At 34.2% G+C, this 18595-nt stretch overlaps 1 protein-coding gene across 6 annotated transcripts in view; it reads right to left on the bottom strand.

Moving 5' to 3' along the window:
* Positions 1-382: 382 nt before the first annotated feature.
* Positions 383-18595, bottom strand: part of TNPO1 (transportin 1) — a 101767-nt gene continuing 83554 nt past the window's right edge. For 5 of the 6 annotated variants that reach the window (XM_058434195.1, XM_058434196.1, XM_032145261.2 and 2 more), the window contains exons 19-25: positions 18164-18262; positions 17572-17667; positions 14632-14707; positions 13641-13740; positions 10935-11009; positions 9263-9405; positions 383-6027 (exon numbers count right to left, since the gene is read on the bottom strand). In XM_058434195.1, the coding sequence (XP_058290178.1) occupies positions 9298-9405; positions 10935-11009; positions 13641-13740; positions 14632-14707; positions 17572-17667; positions 18164-18262 (554 nt within the window). In that variant the 3' untranslated portion in view covers positions 383-6027; positions 9263-9297. Of the gene's footprint in view, positions 6028-9262; positions 9406-10934; positions 11010-13640; positions 13741-14631; positions 14708-17571; positions 17668-18163; positions 18263-18595 lie in introns of those variants that run through there. The other variant, XR_009211857.1, reaches the window with a different exon arrangement.

Raw genomic sequence — 18595 nt, 5'->3', positions numbered from 1 at the left:
ATTCATACACACTCATGCAATCTCTCCTTACATCAACATTTTATATTCACAATTTCACCTTTAATTCCTTTTAGAGAATAGTATCTCCCCCATCCTCAAACAGCGGAACCTAGAATCAACTGTTTAAAACACATCAAGGAGTTAAGTTAAAATGTGGAAAAATAGGTTTTTACTATACTATACAAACAAGAAAACACTTGTTTTAAGAAATAAATGATGCTCAACAAAAGTGTACTAATGTGTAAGCTAAGGAAAAAACAAAACCTCAAACTGAAAACAAGGAAAAAAATCCCAAAAAACATAAGGCTTATCTAGACCCAAAATGGGGTAAGAGGGAAAAAGAAAACTCATTTCCTTTCATTAAAAATCAGAGTGCAACATCTATAGTTAAACAACTTTATTAACATAGTCAAGCAGTGATTAACATTCACATCTATTATGTCACATCATACAAATGTAAATACAAAATTACTACAGTACAATATATATTCTCTGCATGATCCAAAATATTTGGTGGCCCCAAAAAACTCTCTTTAAAATTCAGCAGCTTATCAAAAATTAAAACCGTATTCTATTTAAAATGGAGATCTGTTAGCACAGAGTTAGACTTCAAGAAGTATCAATTTAGTACAGTTTGAGAAGTTGCAGGAGGATATGTTTGAAGGACACATTCTAACATAGTGTGGCAGGTACAGGAAACATCAGATTTAAAGCTTTTAAGCATAACTCATACAACCTAAGTTGTCAGCAGAAAGATCCAGTTATTTATAACTAAAGCTAATGCTACTAAATTATTGCACCCAATGTTAACATATTAAGTGTAAAACTGTTTTGTAATATGAAGTGATTTACCACGTTTAAACATCTCTTCTCACAAGATGATCATCTATTAAGTAAAACTAATTATACAGTATTGTCTAATTATTATCTCCATAAAAATCACTGAAGCTCAATTTGCTTATATATCCACAAAGGAAAACAACAACAAAGTAATATGCGGAAAGTACAGTGGAACCCCTTTATGAGGCCGATATTAGAAGGGGACCAACACTGCCTTATAGGCTAACCATGTTATAATAGGCTTTTAAAAAGATGTAACACCTGCAAAATAGCCAATCTTGAATAATACCAAGCCACAGTATAAGGAAATTCTATGGTAGATAAACAAAAACTGCTTTTCTTATTAGTGATACACTGCTTGGCAAATAGATTTGGCTTGGTTTTAAAATGTATGAGGTGAAAAAAAATTACCATTTTAACTTCTTTCAAAGTCATGCATACATTCAGCTATTATGCATCTTTTAAAAAACAATACATTCTGGGATACAAACCACAATGAACAATTGTGTAATTTAAATGTATACCTTAAAAAGTAATATGTATAATAACTAGGCATAAAGAATTATCTACGTTAAGTAATGCTAATGGGTGAAAGATCTATGTAAGACTGAAAAAACTAGTCACAACTCACCTGGAAAGCCTAAAGGTGAATAAAACTAACTTTTATGTAAAATTTAATTTTAGAGAGGCATTAGAAGTATCTCCATATTTAATACAGTATAAAATGCACTAAGTTGGTATACAATGCTATATTGCATGGTATTATTACCAGGTAATATTGTTAACAACACAGCTCATTATTGATCTGACTTTTCACTTAGATTATCCCAGGCCCTTAACTATCTGAAGACCAGTTTTCTTAAATGTTCCAAGGCCTATACTTCATTAACAACACTAGTAGCAACAGTTAGTTTCCCCGCCTTGTATTATTTGCAAAAATAATTCAGTAAGCAAAGCTGTGTGTGTTTTAAAGTACTATCAAAGGAAGGACTTAAATTGCAGTTATGCATGATACACTCTTCCCCTGGGAAGAATGCTTTTGCACCATTATCTGTTAATACATTCAATATGAATAATACAGATTAACCATATGAAGCAAAAAACCACTTTTTCCTCATGGCAAAGGACTTAAATTTAGACTAAGAGTTTAAGATGTAATTAATTTATTTCTGGCATTTCTGCTAGGCAGAATAGTTTTATATAGGGGAGAAAAACTTCCACTTTCCTATTTTGAGAGTTTGAAGAAAATGACGACCAAAAGTAGCTCATTTTCAGGTAAACCTGTATGCAAAAGGCTTGTCAGGAGGGCTTTATACCACCCCAGCCTGCTAGAATATTAGGAAAAAAATCAGACTAAATGGAAAGATTCTCAATGAAATACACTAAAAAACAAAGAATGTAACTAGGATGACCCTTTATAAGCATGTCACCAAAGCAAAAACAATACAAGAGTATTCACCTGAGATAAAACTTTTATCTGAATATTTTATAACTGAGTAGACAAAGCATTTCAAGAGGAAAATCCATTGAAATTAGTTTAAAATATACATCTGATCCTATTTTACAATATATGCAATTTAAGCAATTCAGATCAATGAAAAAGTCTTAACCAAAAAAATCACAGTGTTTATCAATATGTTAATTACAAAATGTATGCTACTTGTTTTGTTTTTAAGATGTAATGGCTTGGTTAAGTGTTTTAAAATCTATTCTTCTGAAATCTAACTTGCGTAACAAAATCAAGTAGCAATAATGTAAAGCATCAGAACTGGCTCTTAAAAGATTATTTACATGTTGATTATTTGGGAAATAACCAACCAAAAAATATAAAAGTGATTTTTTTTTTTACACAGTATGAAGTCGTTGAAGAGATTAGACAATACAAAAAGCAAAATTCTTTCCTGAATAAATGAATACCTGTGGCACTAAGTTCACTCGCTAATGGACTGTAACATGGAACTGCCAAACATGCATTTAAGTTATATTAATTACACTTTCTGTTTCCAACTTAGGTTGATCAGCAGCTTTGTTCTGTTAGAATCCTTCAAAGAGAGAAGCTCAAACAGGAAAAAGAAGGCATATATAAAACAGTAAACACTGACCTCCTGAGGTTCCTACAACATAAAAATATTCAAGTAGAAATCTACATCACTTAGCAGCGGCTATTTCTGTAGTTGAGCACACTAACAGCATTTTAGTGTGTAAGGAGCAGATGAAGTAAGCCGTGCTTTAAGCATGCCAAGAGGCAGAAACACTGGAATGTAACAAAGACAAACTCACAATTTCATAGACATTCAGTCAACATTCAAAACTATTAAGACTACACCACAAGAATTAAGTTGCTTTATATATATCCCATGATGTATTAGGTTTTATCAGAATAAATGCTAAATCAGAGCTTACCTCAAAAGATAACTTAAATGGCTTCTGCAAATTCCTGTTCTACACTATGTATCTGAAATATAAATTAGGAAGAAACAATAACCTCAAAGGGAAAAAAAATACACAAAAAATCCCAACTCAAATTCAGGTTGCCAGTCATATTTCCCTAATTTTATTTTCTATTTTCAAATTAAATTTCATTTAAATTAAAAAAAAAGTCAAGTGACTACTAAACTGGGTGCATTTTTAATAGTGTTATTCATCTGCCTAACTGGAAACTAATTTTTAACGTGACAGGTGACAATATTGCCTTTAGTCAATACAGAATTGCCAACCACAGGTTCAAATAACTTTATTGAAGATTGTTATGTGTTTGTTTTAAATTGAATTTGGTCATTTCAATTTAAAATACTATTTATTCCAGAATATTAAACTATCTCTCATATTATTCTAAGTATTTGAAGCACTACAGAATAACCTAAGAATAAAACAGCTACTCTACTCAGTTATTAAAGACTAACAGGGAGGCAAATTTTGAGCTCCCAGTGAAGCAATGGTACTAGAAAACAAAATGCTGTATACCCTTTGAATCCAACTTAAAATTTTAAAAATATCAGGCACTATAAAATAATTTAATTTCAGGCTCTACAGACTGAAATTGCAAAGCCAAAGTAGAGGAAAGGTGAAAGAACATGTTAAAAAACAGAACAAAACAAAACACACACACACACATAACAAAAACCTTTCTACATGCTACCATGCATTTGAAATTTTTGAAACAGTATAAATTCACACGCACACAGCTCAAACTTCAGTGCAATGGCTGTATCATTCAACACTTTTAGAGAATAGAACCATGCAAAGAGGAGCAACTGCTTATAAAAATGGTTATTCAGTATTTATTCTGCAATGCAAAGGTGACAAACTAAAATATAAAAAGGCTGTTATGGCTTAACATTTTTGTTGCAGATTAAATATGCAGCATTGAAAAATGGAAAGGCGTGGCTTCATCTCTGACCAGCAGAGTTAAAAAGAAAAATCTCTCCATTTTCCTTCATCATCATGGGATACACTGTTCAGGCAATCCAAATTAATAAAGACTTGCACTTTCATATGAACACAAGATCAAGTGTACCAGTTAGGTTTTCACATTCACAGTATATAAGAAAATACACATGGAAGGAAAAGTAAAGGGTTAACTTAACAAGGATTTATTCACAGGAATACATGTAAGTAGAGAAAAATAACAGAAAAGCTAAACAAATGAAATGAAGAGGATCCAAACCAACTTTCACTCTGTAGCTTTTAACTTGCACCCTGTGTGCATATATCTAGGGCACAGAGGGCCACCAACATGCGCCACAATACAGTGTAGGAACCCTGCATTACATCCATTAACTTAAACATATCTTTAAGATCATGCTTTGAACAAAAAAAGGGAAGCTTAGAAGGCAGTATGTTGAGTGGGAATAAACATTGAAATATAGCAATCATTTTTCAACTTCTACAATTGTCTTTATGTGCCAACTAACATTTATGCAGCCTTTTACAGATCTTTTACCATGTAATTTAAATTTTAGAAGTTTTGATAAAATCACTAGTAGTATATAACCATGCAGAAAGCACATCACACTGACAGCACAGAGGCAAAGATTTTGCACAGGTATATCAGCTTTCCACATTGTGCAGGTTACACACAATACAATATCAATCTTATTCCTAACAGATCCTAAAAAAGATATTTCAAGGCCTACCTGTAAACTACAGTACTTTATTATATCTATATTCTTAATAAAAATAAAATCCACAAATCTTAAAAAGGAACTTTAAATGCAGGGCTATACTGAATTGGTAAACTGCAACACAAACTGGCGCAACATAGGTAAATGAATACCAATCTCACTCTATGTGATGCAAGCATGCTACTTTCCCACTAATTTAAATTACTTTCAACCACTATGAGCCAGAATGCATGCCTGAACCTTAAACTGCACTTTAAAAAGTAACATCTTGGCCTAGAAATTAAATCTAACGAATTATAACCATCAAATTATATCCGCTACATTAATGTTCAATGCAAAATTAAGATGTCATCTTTAGTTTGATATGCCCAACCCCATTTATTTCTCCCTCCCTGCCCACCCCAAAAAAGGTAAAAGGAGTGACTCATTTGGCATTTCACAGGGTGCTTCATTGTTTATGTTTGTTTTATTTCCAACTTTTTTGGGGTACCTTAAATTGTAACTTCCAAGAACCTGCTTCTACTATGGGAAGGCAAGCTGACTTTAACTATATTAGTTTTGTTTGTGTAGTTCTTCACCAACATGCAAAACAAGGCCCCATCATGTGGGAAAACTTATATAAAAAAACTTTAAATTAAAAAAAAAAAAAAGCTTCTTTACTATTTGTAACTCCCATTCTTAGGTTTCCTTTATTGTGCGCTATAGAATTGTTCCTCTTTCTTGTCCCTAGGCATCACTTATGTGGTTCTTGTTTTGGTACAATTCCCCATAATATTCCACAATGTACTGTTTTGTGAGTAGACTGAATAGATTTTTTTTTTTTTTGCTTCTTCACATCCACTGCGGAGTTGTAACTGGAGACATATTTCCACCCACAAAGGCTCCAGATGTTAAAACGTTTCCCAACATCGACTTAATACAGTGACGGCAACACCTCCCTCCCGCCCCTCCCAGTAGGGTTGGGATTGTACTGTATTCCCTACTGGTTTACCCTTCCCCCCTGTAAAGGGTAACATTTTCCCTGGGTGCAGAGGCTCCCTCATAGTCTCCAAGACTGAAGGACCTATAAGAAAAAGAACAAAAACAATTTTATCTTTAACAATCGTTTGTCTTTCAAAGCCAGCAGAACACAAAATTAATCAAATAAGAATGCTATCTTTACCTATAAAGAAAATGAGAAATTTGGACAAATTGCCTAATATCGTGTTAGTCACTTAGTCACTTATAACCATGCTGCTTCCTTCTCCTATGGTGCTGAATTGTTTGCTGCATCAGGTATGAAAAGTGAGGCCAAGCTGGGTAGGAGAGTTGTATAGACAGGTGTACAACACTTTGTACAGTGAAATATGCCTCGTACGATGCTATCAGTCTAATTCTTTATTCCCTTTTGCAAAATGGGACCCAATGGGAACTGGTTATTTCTTATATAACAAGTGGCCTTACTTTCTTAAAAATAAAGTAGCACTTTCTTTAGGACAATCCTTAGAACGAAAACACCATCTTTTCCCCCCCCAGTATTCCCAATATTAAGCAAACAAAAATCCAACCTATCAAAACACAAAGGAGCATTTGTTATTTGGGATTGTCTGGTATTTTAGCCAATAAGGCACTAGAAGTGTTCATTACCACAGCAGGGTCACTACATTCAGTAAGTATCAAAAAACAAATTCTACATAAAAAAAGAGAGAGAAAAAAAAGCAAATTTAACATTTATTTACTTATTTTGGAGATAGCACCTTGCTCTGTCACCCAGGCTGGAATGCAGTGGTGTGAATATGGCTCACTGAAGCCCCAACCTCCTGGGCTCAAGCAATCCTCCTGCCCCAGCCTCCTGAGTAGCTGGGACCATAGGTGCATATCACCACGCCCAGCTAATTTTTTTCTTCTTTTTTTCATAGAGATGGAGGTCTCATCATGTTGCCCAGGCAGGTCTCAAACTCCTGGGCTCAAGCAATGCTCCCACCTCAGCCTCCCAAAATGCTAGGATTATAGATGTGGGCCATCACACCCTGCCTACACTTGCCTTCTTGATGTTCCTAATTAGTTCTCATTCTGATCCTATTTCACGTGGTCATTTCCACTATCTTCCAGTCACTTGGTTTTCCTGGTAAGAACTTTTTTCTATGCTGAACAGTTTTAATGATAAAAAGGATATTAAGAAATAAGGTAGGATTACTGGGAGATTTAAACTGTTACCTGATAGTGGTCCTTTTACAAACAGAACTCTACTACCCAATCATGCCAAATTTTGGCCATTTATGAACGTCCATGTGAATTCACAGAGGGCAGTTAATCCATCTGTGTAGAAATACAAACAACCCCTTTTCTCCTGCCTCTGAAGAAAGGGAAGAGGAGTACAAAAAGGCAGGAATAAAAGATACTCATCTACTTTTAGCTCTAATTACAAAACCGAGAACTATTTCATACCTTGTCTTAGAACAGTTAATTCATAATTGGTGATGAGACCACACAGGTAATAAATCTGAAAGTGCTCAAGACTTGTTAGTAGCTCATTGAACCTTTGAAGCTCCAAGTCATTCTCATCTTTTGCATTCTCATAATCTAACATAAGGTGAATCCAGCACTCTTCCAAAATGCCAAAGCCATTTTGGAAAACAGCTCTTGAGGACTCAAGACTGAAGTAGGACAACACATACAAAGGGCTCTGACATATTCTGGAAGCTTCGAGTCCATTTCTACCACCTCCTAGGTTAGACAGCTTGGATGGTGAAATCTTTCCAGATTTAAATTTTAGCTTGGAGTAAACAAGCAAGCAAGCCAAAAAAAACCCCTCCAATTCAATCTAAAGGGTAATTCAACTTGGTGTACATCTTCTGTACATGCTCATTCAGTACATCTTTTGGCTTCCAGTCAAATATGTCTTAATTCATGCTGAAAATCTAAAGATGAATGTCAAAACCCTGATATTTATTGTACTGGCCCAGTTCCTAACCTTTACTGAGTCAACTTAGTGTGTCAGGCAACATACTAAGTTCTGGCATCACATACAGTATAGTATTTAATCCTCAACATAACTCAATGACAAAACCGAAGCTCAGAGATGAGAACTGCTAGTCCCATTTAAGTACAGAAAAGCTCAAGGAGCAAGAGTCCAAATGAATATAGTCCATCCCAAATTAAAACAATCTTTCATTACTTATTTTAAAATATAGTGCTAGGCACTGGGCTCAGTGGCTCACGCCTGTAAATCCCAGCACTTTGGGAGGCCAAGGTGGGTGAATCACGAGGTCAGGAGTTCGAGACCAGCCTGGCCAACATGGTGAAACCCCATCTCTACTAAAAATACAAAAATTGGCCGGGCATGGTGGCATGCGCCTGTAATCCCAGCTACTTGGAAGGCTGGGGCAGGAGAACTGCTTGAACCCAGGAGGCGGAGATTGCAGTGAACCGAGATTGTGCCACTGCACTCCAGCCTGGGCGAAGAGTCTCTGTCTCAAAAAAAAAAAAAAAAAAAAAAGTGATGGGTACATGGTAGGTACTCAGTGAAACATACAGTGAAAAACAAAAACAGTGGGCCAAAACCCAATTGAGTTTTCTTTCAAAGCACATGAAATGAAAAGTCCTTGTTATAGCAGAGACTATAAATTCATGCTCCAAAATGAAATCAATTTTACCCCGTCACTATGAATGCCGAAGTCTTCTTGCAGGAAAAAAGAAAGAAAAAAAGGAATAGTTGAAGCAATGTCGAGAAATCCAACCAGTGTACCAACATGGATTTCTTTATACCTCCGATTCAAACTGGAGCTATTCATTTTTATTGGCTTGTTGGTTCTATTAAGAAAATTTCTTTAGCCTTCACTTAAGTAATTTTATTTTCTATTTATTTGAGATGGAGTCTTGCTCTGTCCCCTAGGCTGGAGTGCAGTGGCAAGATCTTGGCTCACTGCAACCCCCATCTCCCAGGTTCAAACAATATTCCCACCTCAGCCTCCTGAGTAGCAGGGACTACAAAAGCACATGCCACCACAGGTGGCTAATTTTTTTATTTTTAGTAGAGATGGGTTTTCACCATGTTGGCCAGGCTGCTCTCAAACTCCTGACCTCAAATGACCTGCCCGCCTTGGCCTCCCCAAGTGCTGGGATTACAGGCATGAGCCACCACGCCTGGCCCACTTAAGTAATTTTAAATTTAAAGCCCAAGATAGAATGATATGAGGCTACGTTTTATTCAACCTCTGTAGAAAACAAATAGCTTTTTATTCTATTTAGTAGTTTGAAATGATAGCCCTAACAAAATTTTCTTCATCCTGAAAATTTCCAAACTTCTTATAACTTACCCCTAGTTTTGGGACTGCAGCTTAAGTGTATTAAATTAAACACCATAAAAAGCTGCAAGACGCTCTTTTAAGGGAAGAGGAAACTGGTCAGAGAAACGCCTCCAATTTTCATCACCAACTTGATTTTTAAATCCATGAAGGATCTGTAAGAGTGAAAAACCATTAATCTATCAATAACAAAAGAGAAAAATTCAGATCTGCATAGCTTCTGAAATCCAACACAACTGATTATTTATAAATTTTATCCATTTTAAAGTAGCAATTCTCAAACTTCGTAGGATTCTACACCATTCCCTGCTAATATGGCCTGGCTCTGTGTCCCCACCCAAATCTCATCTTGAATCATACTCCTGTAATTCCCACGTGTTGTGGGAGGGACCCGGTGGGAGATAATTGAATCATGGGGGTAGTTTTTCCTATCTTCTTCTGGTGGCAGTGAATAAGTCTCATGAGATCTGATGGTTTGATAAGGGGAAACCCGTTTCACTTGATTCTCATTCTCTTTCTTGCCTGCTGCAATTTAAGACCTGTCTTTCACCTTCCACCATGACAGTGAGGCCTCCCCAACCACATGGAACTGTGAGTCAAATTAAACCTCTTTCTTTTGTAAATTACCCAGTCTTGGGCATATCTTTTTGTGTGTGGGGGCGGGGGGGGGGACAGAGTTTCACTCTTATTGCCCATGCTGGAGTGCAACGGCACGATCTCGGCTCACTGCAACCTCCACTTCCTGGGTTCAAGCGATTCTCCTGCCTCAGCCTCCTGAGTAGCTGGGATTACAGGTGTCCGCCACCACCCCAGCTAATTTTTTTGTATTTTTAGTAGAGATGGGGTTTCACCATGTTGGCCAGGCTGGTCTTGAACTCCTGACCTCAGGTGATCCACCTGCCTCGGCCTCCCAAAGTGCTGGGATTACAAGTGTGAGCCACTGAGCCCGGCCCTTGGGCACATCTTTATCAGCAGCGTGAATATGGACTAATACACCTGCCTTGCCTAAAAGTACCTCATAGCATATGTTTAAACTCTGCTTTGAGAAGTTTAGAATTTGGCAAGTGTTCCAGTAACAGATATACTCTAAGCAATCTCTGATACCACACTAATGAAAAAACAAAGAAGTAGAGAAGTCATCCAAGCAATACAATTTTTATGTCGTATTTTTCAAACTGGAAATATACAAGCTTTGAGTTCATGACAAACTATAGTTCACTAACTTTAATCTTGGGTGATTCAAATGTGTAACTGCATTTTATTTTTTACTGTGGTTGAGTACTGACGAGTTAATCAAAAGGGGGTATTAACAAAGCAAATAATGACATGGGCTTACTCCTGTGGCAGCCATTTAGATTTACTCTTTTTCAGATTATACTCCAAGTCTCCATTTCCATCTTGAAAAACATACACTATTTTCCTTAAATGGAATAACAGGACCACCTAAACTAGTGGTACACTTGGGAAAATACTTTCAAAATGCATCCTCTACAGATAAGAGTCACTGCTGTATTTTAAGAAAAGATCAAGCCAACTTTGTTACCAAGAATAAAGGTTATATATATAAACTATCAATACTGACTTGAAGAGCCTAAGTTTCACAAAAAATGTAAACATAATTTGAAGTTTTCCACTAGGATATTAACAGTCCCAAGATGATGCATTATAAAGACTTATTAGTTACCTTACAGAACATGTCTCTGAGATCATCTTTTGGATTAATCCATGATGCAACGGCATCACAAAAAAATATAAAATCCTGTAACAAGCAAGAAATACATATTAGATTGATACTATATTTGTCAAACTCAGCAAAAGATATATGTAAACCTCGGAGTTTATGTCACAATAGAATCTAGCTTAAAAAAAGGAAACATTTAAAAATTAACTATGATCACAAGGAATTAGAAGAGATTACCTTAATGGCTGTCCCTATTAGCCCACAGTCAAGGAACCTCAACTCATTCAGTTTATACTGGACTTTAATGACCTGCATCACACAACAAAATAACCCCCTGTGCAGTACATGTTCAGCATCAGAAATGAACTGAAAGCACCAAATCGACACCCATAAAAATACTCTTTCATTTACTGGATTAAAGAAAAACATAAAACCAATGATCTTACAGTTCTGACTGGCCTACAAAGAAATTAAAGCTAGCTAAATATATATTAAACGACCTTGATTTGAAATAGGGAGATTAGTAATTTCAAGGTCCATTTTCAGACATAACTTAGTTGAAACAACCAAAAAATTGAAGAAAAACTAATAACGTAATTACAAATACCCAATCCAAACAAGAACAAAAATCCCAACTTTTGGACAATTACTTAAAATATAATCAGGCTATTCTGACTACAAGAACAAGATGACAATAAGCTTTAAGCATTTCATTAAAATATTTTCAATCTTGCCTATCATACTGAAACATTAACAGTTCAACAAACAGCATTCAACATATTGCTGATTTTCTGACATGTCAACTATAAATTTTACTATTAAATTCAGAGAACTTCACTAATTTCAAAAAGTTTGGTAATACTACAGTGTATGTTTATTTTAAGCAAATAAGATTTGCTTAACACAATTTATTCAAATTATGTCTTCCAAATACCAAATCTGATGTTAAAAATTTAAATGCAGATACCTAGAATTTGTGATTAAAAAATTTACATGTAAATAAACCTATGACATTTTATTTTAACCATATCCAAAATAAGGTATGTGAATAAAAGTTATAAAACAGAAATTTCTACCAACTCTTAAGTTGGTAACAATTTTATGATCATACATGTGCTACTTTTATAATCTTAAAACATCAATTCAAAAAGAAACAATAAAATCCTGGTCGGAAGATGCTTTTGAAAAAGATGGTACATGTCTTATCAGATACCTCTAACACACATTTGAGATCACACAAAGTTCTTAAGTATTAAAAAAAAAAAAAAACCCAGAAAATGTCAAAAGCTTATTTTGTAACTAGAAATGTCTCAAGATGGCACTGGCTTGTTCTAACAGTAAGTTATGAATATTTTATGAGTGTGAAATCAGTCAGAAGTTATTTTCTAATTCTAACTTGTAGGTTTTCAATGTCTATCACCTGTATCAATTTGAATTTTATAAAACAGAATTAACGTTTCTAAAACGGAGTTAAGAAAAACCACAATACAAGCTAGGAAACATCAAAAGGTCACAATTTAAAAATGTTTAAAACACCCCTGAGTGGTAAGTTTCAATTTTCTTGAAAATTGAGAAATGTGAGAAAGTTATTGCTATAAAAGCATTTTTTGGGGCAGTTTTATAACTCTTGTGTGCATTCCTGGAAAACAAAATTTAGTTCTTCACTTCCCTCCCTCAACTACATTTTTTTTTTCCAGACAAAGTCTCGCTCTTCTCCCCTAGACTGGAGTGCAATAGCGTGATCTCGGCTCATTGCAACCTCCGCCTCCCGGGTTCAAGCAATTCTCCTGCCTCAGCCTCCTGAGTAGCTGGGATTACAGGCACCCCCGCCACCATGCCTGGCTAATTTTTTATCTGAAGTAGAGACAGGGTTTCACCATGTTGACCAGGCTGGTCTCGAACTCCTGACCTTGTGATCTGCCCGCCTCGGCCTCAACTACATTTTTAAATTGATTTGATGTATCTTGGGTCTCTTGTCTACAGGATTCCTTCCATGCTTTCTTTTCCTTAAACATGTCTGCTGAAGAATCCAGGTACTTAACTTACAGTCCAGTCCCACAGTTAGCATTTTGTTCACTGAATATACATGGTGTAATTCAACATGTTTTTGTTTTGTGTGTCTAGAAAATTGGCAGTTGGATCCAGATGCTTAACTGGACTCATGTTCAATACTACTGCCGAATAATTAAAATGTCTACATATAACTTGAACTTGGAAAATAAAGTAAAGATGAATAAATCATAAGCTCTCAAAATTAGAGCCATTTCAATGGCTGATTTGTATTTTATTCATTATTTCTAAATCTGATTCAAAGTATTTTATTTAGAACAGACAGATAGTATTCCTACTATTTGGTCACTCTCTTAAATGTAGATCTCCATAAACTGATATCCACGGATGGGAGGCAGGGACAAAGTAAATAAATGAGTTCTGAAATTTGGATGAAAGAAGCCATGGCCTGATTCAAGACAAGAATATAACCTTGTTGTCCCAATCTGCTGTTACTATCTCATTTCATGACAAAAAAAATTTAGGAAAAAAAAAAGGCATTACAATTTCAAGATATTAAGAAATATACATTTTAAAGGTTTAACTGTATTTTGATATCTTTGAAAATAGTTAACTTTTTATAATTAAAGTATCAGAATGTTTCTTCCTTTAAAATTTTATTAATTAGACATTAAAAATAAATCTTTGTGAACATCTTACTTGGATTACGCCACTGGGATTCACACTGATCATGGTACAAATTCCACGGAATGCTGAATCCTTTTCCTCATTGTCTCTTATGTTTCTCAGAGAGGTGCACCTATTGAATTACAGAATTGAGTTTAGCATTTAAGTAACAAGCAGATTCAATTACAATACTAATGGACAGTATTTAATGGAATAAGCACCACAGTATAGATAATGATTATATTAAAAGAGTTTTTCGGAAAGCTTTAGTTTCGTTCACTCATACTTCCTGTTTGTTGGGCCCATCTTATCTCAATATAGTAGAAACAGTGAAATCCACATTTTCTTAATAAATTGCATTTATAAAGTAGATAACTAATTTGAATCTCCCATTTAAACTATTAATGAGACTGAGCCAAGAAGAACAAATTACCAAATTAACTTTTAAAATTGTACTCATGACTTGTATTCCATTAAACACTACTAAAATGATTTGAATTGAAAGATTATCAATTGAAAGAAGCAAAACATAGGATATAGTGCCACAATATAAACTATTACTATATAGCTTATGGTGTAGATGTTTAACTTTTACATTAACAAGCAAATAATATTTTTATACATAACAAATTTAAACATGTATTTCTTAATGCAATCCAAGTTTCCAAATTAATTCTAAAAAAGAAACGTAATGCAAAAACCTAAATTTATAGAATTTGCATGCATCTTTATTTTTCTGGTGGATATTTAAATGCTTTTTATGTATAATCAAGCTTTTTAACACAGCAAGCATGTGACAATCTTATCCCATGCATCAATTAGTCGTTAGCCACAACATAAAATAAATATACATGACGATGCTATTGAAAAACCTCACAAACCTGATAGGACAAGATTAGTCACATGGTTGGCAATGATAAAGGATTGTGATTTTTGTAACCAACTGAAAATATATCTAAAAGTGAGATAGAGAAAGAAAGAGTGAAGAAAAATGAATTAAAAAAAAAGATTGAATAATACACACCAGGGTCTTATAAACTGCTGTAGCATGGGGGCCACCTCTTGAGGACAAACGTAACCAAGACGACCAATTGTTATTGCTAAGGTAACGCAATCACGGTTATACACCACCAAACGCCAACCAAGACATGAGCAAATGAGGGGGAAGGAGAAAAAATAAAGAAAAAACAACAAATAACTCAGAAACAGAAACCAACAGAATTTGTGTATGATAATAAACATAAGATTTCACCAGTGCTGTTTATTACCACCCCCTAAAATAAGGGGCAGCAACATATATGGCATACTCTTGGAAAAAGAAAAACAAAAGGAATTAAAAAAATCTAAAGATTGAGAGAACACCAAAAACCATGATGAATTGCTTTTCTCGCTCAATCGAGTGTCAAGGTATCATTCTGTTAATAAGATGAGCAGTTAAATGGACAAATTTAGAGAACCTTCATTCAAAAGCCAGCCAAAATTTCAGAATTTAATAATAAAACCTATAGTTTTTTTTTGTGAGGAAATATCAGTAAATATGATTATATTTCTCAAGTATCTCTAACTAATACAGGTGAAAGTGATTTCCATTCCTTGGAAGTTATCTAGAGAATTTAAACCAAATTTTTGTTAGTTTTTAAAATTTTTTCTTTGATTAACATTTGCCAAACCAACCAGTGGAAATTTGTTACCTTACATCAAAATCAACGGTCAGATTTTAAGTCTCATGGTACTCACTGAATGAATGGATTAGAATATTGCTAGGCTACAATGTCAAATCTCATGTTGTCAAACCTCTGATAACTCAGATAACAGTCCACTAACTTTAAGCCATGTTTGAAATAAAATTCTAATAAAGGAAATTTACAGTCCACTGCAATGACATATGATATGTGGACCATAGGAAAAAATATTGTTTCTGCTATTAAAGGTATAGCACAAAATAGATAATACATTATACTAATTACACACTATTTTTTTTTTACAATTTTGAAGTGGGCAAACATATATTCACCATAAAAATTGAGGAAGTCTTTAAACTTACAAAGAGCTAAAACAAGTGCAACTCGGAACTGCATTCTGCAATTCAAAGGTACGTACATGTAAATACATTCATACACAACAGGAAAAAATACAAACAGAAAACAAACCATGAAGTGCTTTAATGGTGTTCTCTCAAAAACTTACAGGTTAACCTTTCATAAAAAAAGGGTGGGGGGTAAAGAAAAATGTTTAAGGATTACTTGAAGCAAACTACACAGATAATACTAAAATCCAGCAGATTCATATGAAGCAAGAGAAAGAAAACCTATGTTCAAAAGACACAAAAACTATGCAACATTCTCATTAAACAGGCAAGTATGAACAATCCAATGAAACATGCGATAAAGCAGATGATGGTCCATTGAAAAAGTTCAGTGCAGGATATACTAATCGGAAAAAGCAAATTAACGGCAGACTAAGGAATTGGCTTTATGAAATATTGAGATAATGGTAATTAAAAGCTGCTAAAATCTAGATATTAGCCATTGACAATGATTTTAATAACTAAAAAACCCACTTTTTTGGGTAAGAAATAAAGAAAACAATACTTTATACAGCCACTTGTGATAAGAGGTAATCTAATGAATCCCAAGTGTGTTTCTCAATAATATCAATTTAATCCATCAACTTTAGGGCATTATGACTTGTTTATTTATGTAGGATATAATCACATTTAAAATATAATCTTATAAATAAAGCCAATTTGTTAAAATATGTAACAAATTCACCAGCTGATATCCCACAAGAAACTTTCATATACATTACACTCAACATTTATTTGCAGTTAAGCATTCACATTTAAAAATAAATAGAAGTTTCTTTAGGTTCAACAATAATTTTATAATGGCAAGTGTTTCAAATCTGAATGTCATGTATAGGTACTGCATTCTGAAAAGATAAAATCCTAACAAGATTTCATAATCCATCCTATACATAGATTTTTGTACTTTTCAGCAAGAAAATCTAATTCACTTTGTGAAATAAACAGTACCCATACAGCCAAACAGCCAGATAACTGCTTCATAATTAAAAGATTTCCTTCCATACCAATAAACATTATCAATTTTAATAGCATTAGAATAAAATGAACTTTCTATAATTTAAAAATACCAAATAAAAATGCCTTTGAAAAGTAACTTTCTTATTTGGAAAACCTTATTTTAATCTTTGTCTAGTATTTTGGTAGAATACTCATTGAATTATAAATAAATTATGGGAATCATCTTAGCATGTAAAGAAAGGAATGTGCCTGAATGAAAACAAAATTTCTGTCTTTCTGGATTGTTAGCAGCAATCAGGGAGGGTAGAAAGAAAAGGACCGAATCCACCCACAAATGTGTTCTATAGTATGGAAGGTACTCTTTAATATAAACATGCTCTCTATAAATGCAAAAGAGAAACAAGCTTCCTAAAAAAAAAAAATAAAAAAAAAAATAAATAAATTAAATAAAAATCCCATAACATACTGCCTAAAGTCCTAATTCGAATAAAATTATATGATGAAATACAAACTACAAATGCCACTGTTAACCAATTTGCCACTGAATCTTTTTGACCACATTTGGACAGATTAAAAAAAAAAAATTACTTCCCAGCTCCTAGTTACTCTCCGAATTAATTCAAAAGCAAAATTCAGGTGGTTCAACAGTTATCTTTGCTGGGATCCATTTTAGGAAGTATTAAAACACTGGAATAGGGGAAAAAAGTGTTTTTCTGGTTATACCACTGAATATATAACCACTGAAAACTGGTTATAGAATGTAGCTGAAACAGTCTATTTCATTACTGAAAATCCAAAATAGCAATTAAATACAAGATACGCTAAATTTTAAAAGCCAGTTTTGCTTTGGTTTCTCTACGCATATTAAAATTAAAAGGCAACAAATTTTCTCTTCACTGAAACAGTTCAGTCATATGGTACCTGTATTCTCTAACAACGTCTTTGGTGTGTTGGGTCTGTTAATGATTTCTACAAGCTGGTGCAACACCATAGGAATATAAGGCTGCATCTCTATACCTAGAGTTCATCCCAAAAAGAAAAAACAAAAAAGAAAAAATTGAACGTTAAAATACCAATGTGAAATATTTTGCTTCCTGTATTAACTGACATGTCATATAAGTATAGAAATACAAATAATTAAAATTAAAGCAATTACAAAAATATCAAGGCACCTAAAAATTTATATTTTATTTATTTATTTTGAGACGAAGTTTCGCTCCGTTGCCAGGATGGAGTGCAGTGGTGCAATCTCAGTTCACTGAAACCTCTGCCTCCCAGGTTCAAACGATTCTCCTGACTCAGCCTCCCAAATAGTTGGGATTATACGCACCCACTACCATGCCAGCTAATTTTTGTATTTTTAGTAGAGACGGGGTTTCACCATGTCAACCAGGCTGGTCTCAAACTCCTGACCTCAGGTGATCTGCCCGCCTCATCCTCCCAAAGTGCTGGGATTACAGGCGTGAGCCACCGTGCCAAGCCTTATGCTTTTAAATAGGGAAAAACATCTTACCCATTTGAATGGAGATTTCTCCAATTGCCCATGTGGCATTGTTGCAGACTGAAATGAATTCTGGATTTAGGTTGGTTCCCAATATTGGCATGAAATCAGCTAGAAAAAAAATTTAAACTATGTAGTAAAGTTTTCAATAGCAGTATATTGTACTTTAAAGGAATTCTACTAGGTGGAAACAGAAATCTAAGCAAGAAATAACAAGTTTCACCATTAAAAAAACTATTGCAACATCAATTTTAAAATTGGTGGAAATAAACTAGGCAACTGTATTTAAAAAATATTTTTTAAAGGGCTTGGTAATGTTTACCTTAAGAAACTTGAAGAAAGCAGTATCTGGCCAATGAACTTTCAAATAATGTGGAACAGGAAATATAAGTTTGGGTATATCTTACATACCACTAAAAAGAGTTGGTCAGAGTAATCTCTTGT

This window comes from Hylobates moloch, unplaced genomic scaffold, assembly GCF_009828535.3.
Source record: "Hylobates moloch isolate HMO894 unplaced genomic scaffold, HMol_V3 SCAFFOLD_23, whole genome shotgun sequence".
NCBI classification, from domain to species: Eukaryota; Metazoa; Chordata; class Mammalia; order Primates; family Hylobatidae; genus Hylobates; species Hylobates moloch.
This window is presented reverse-complemented; position numbering and strand designations above follow the sequence as displayed.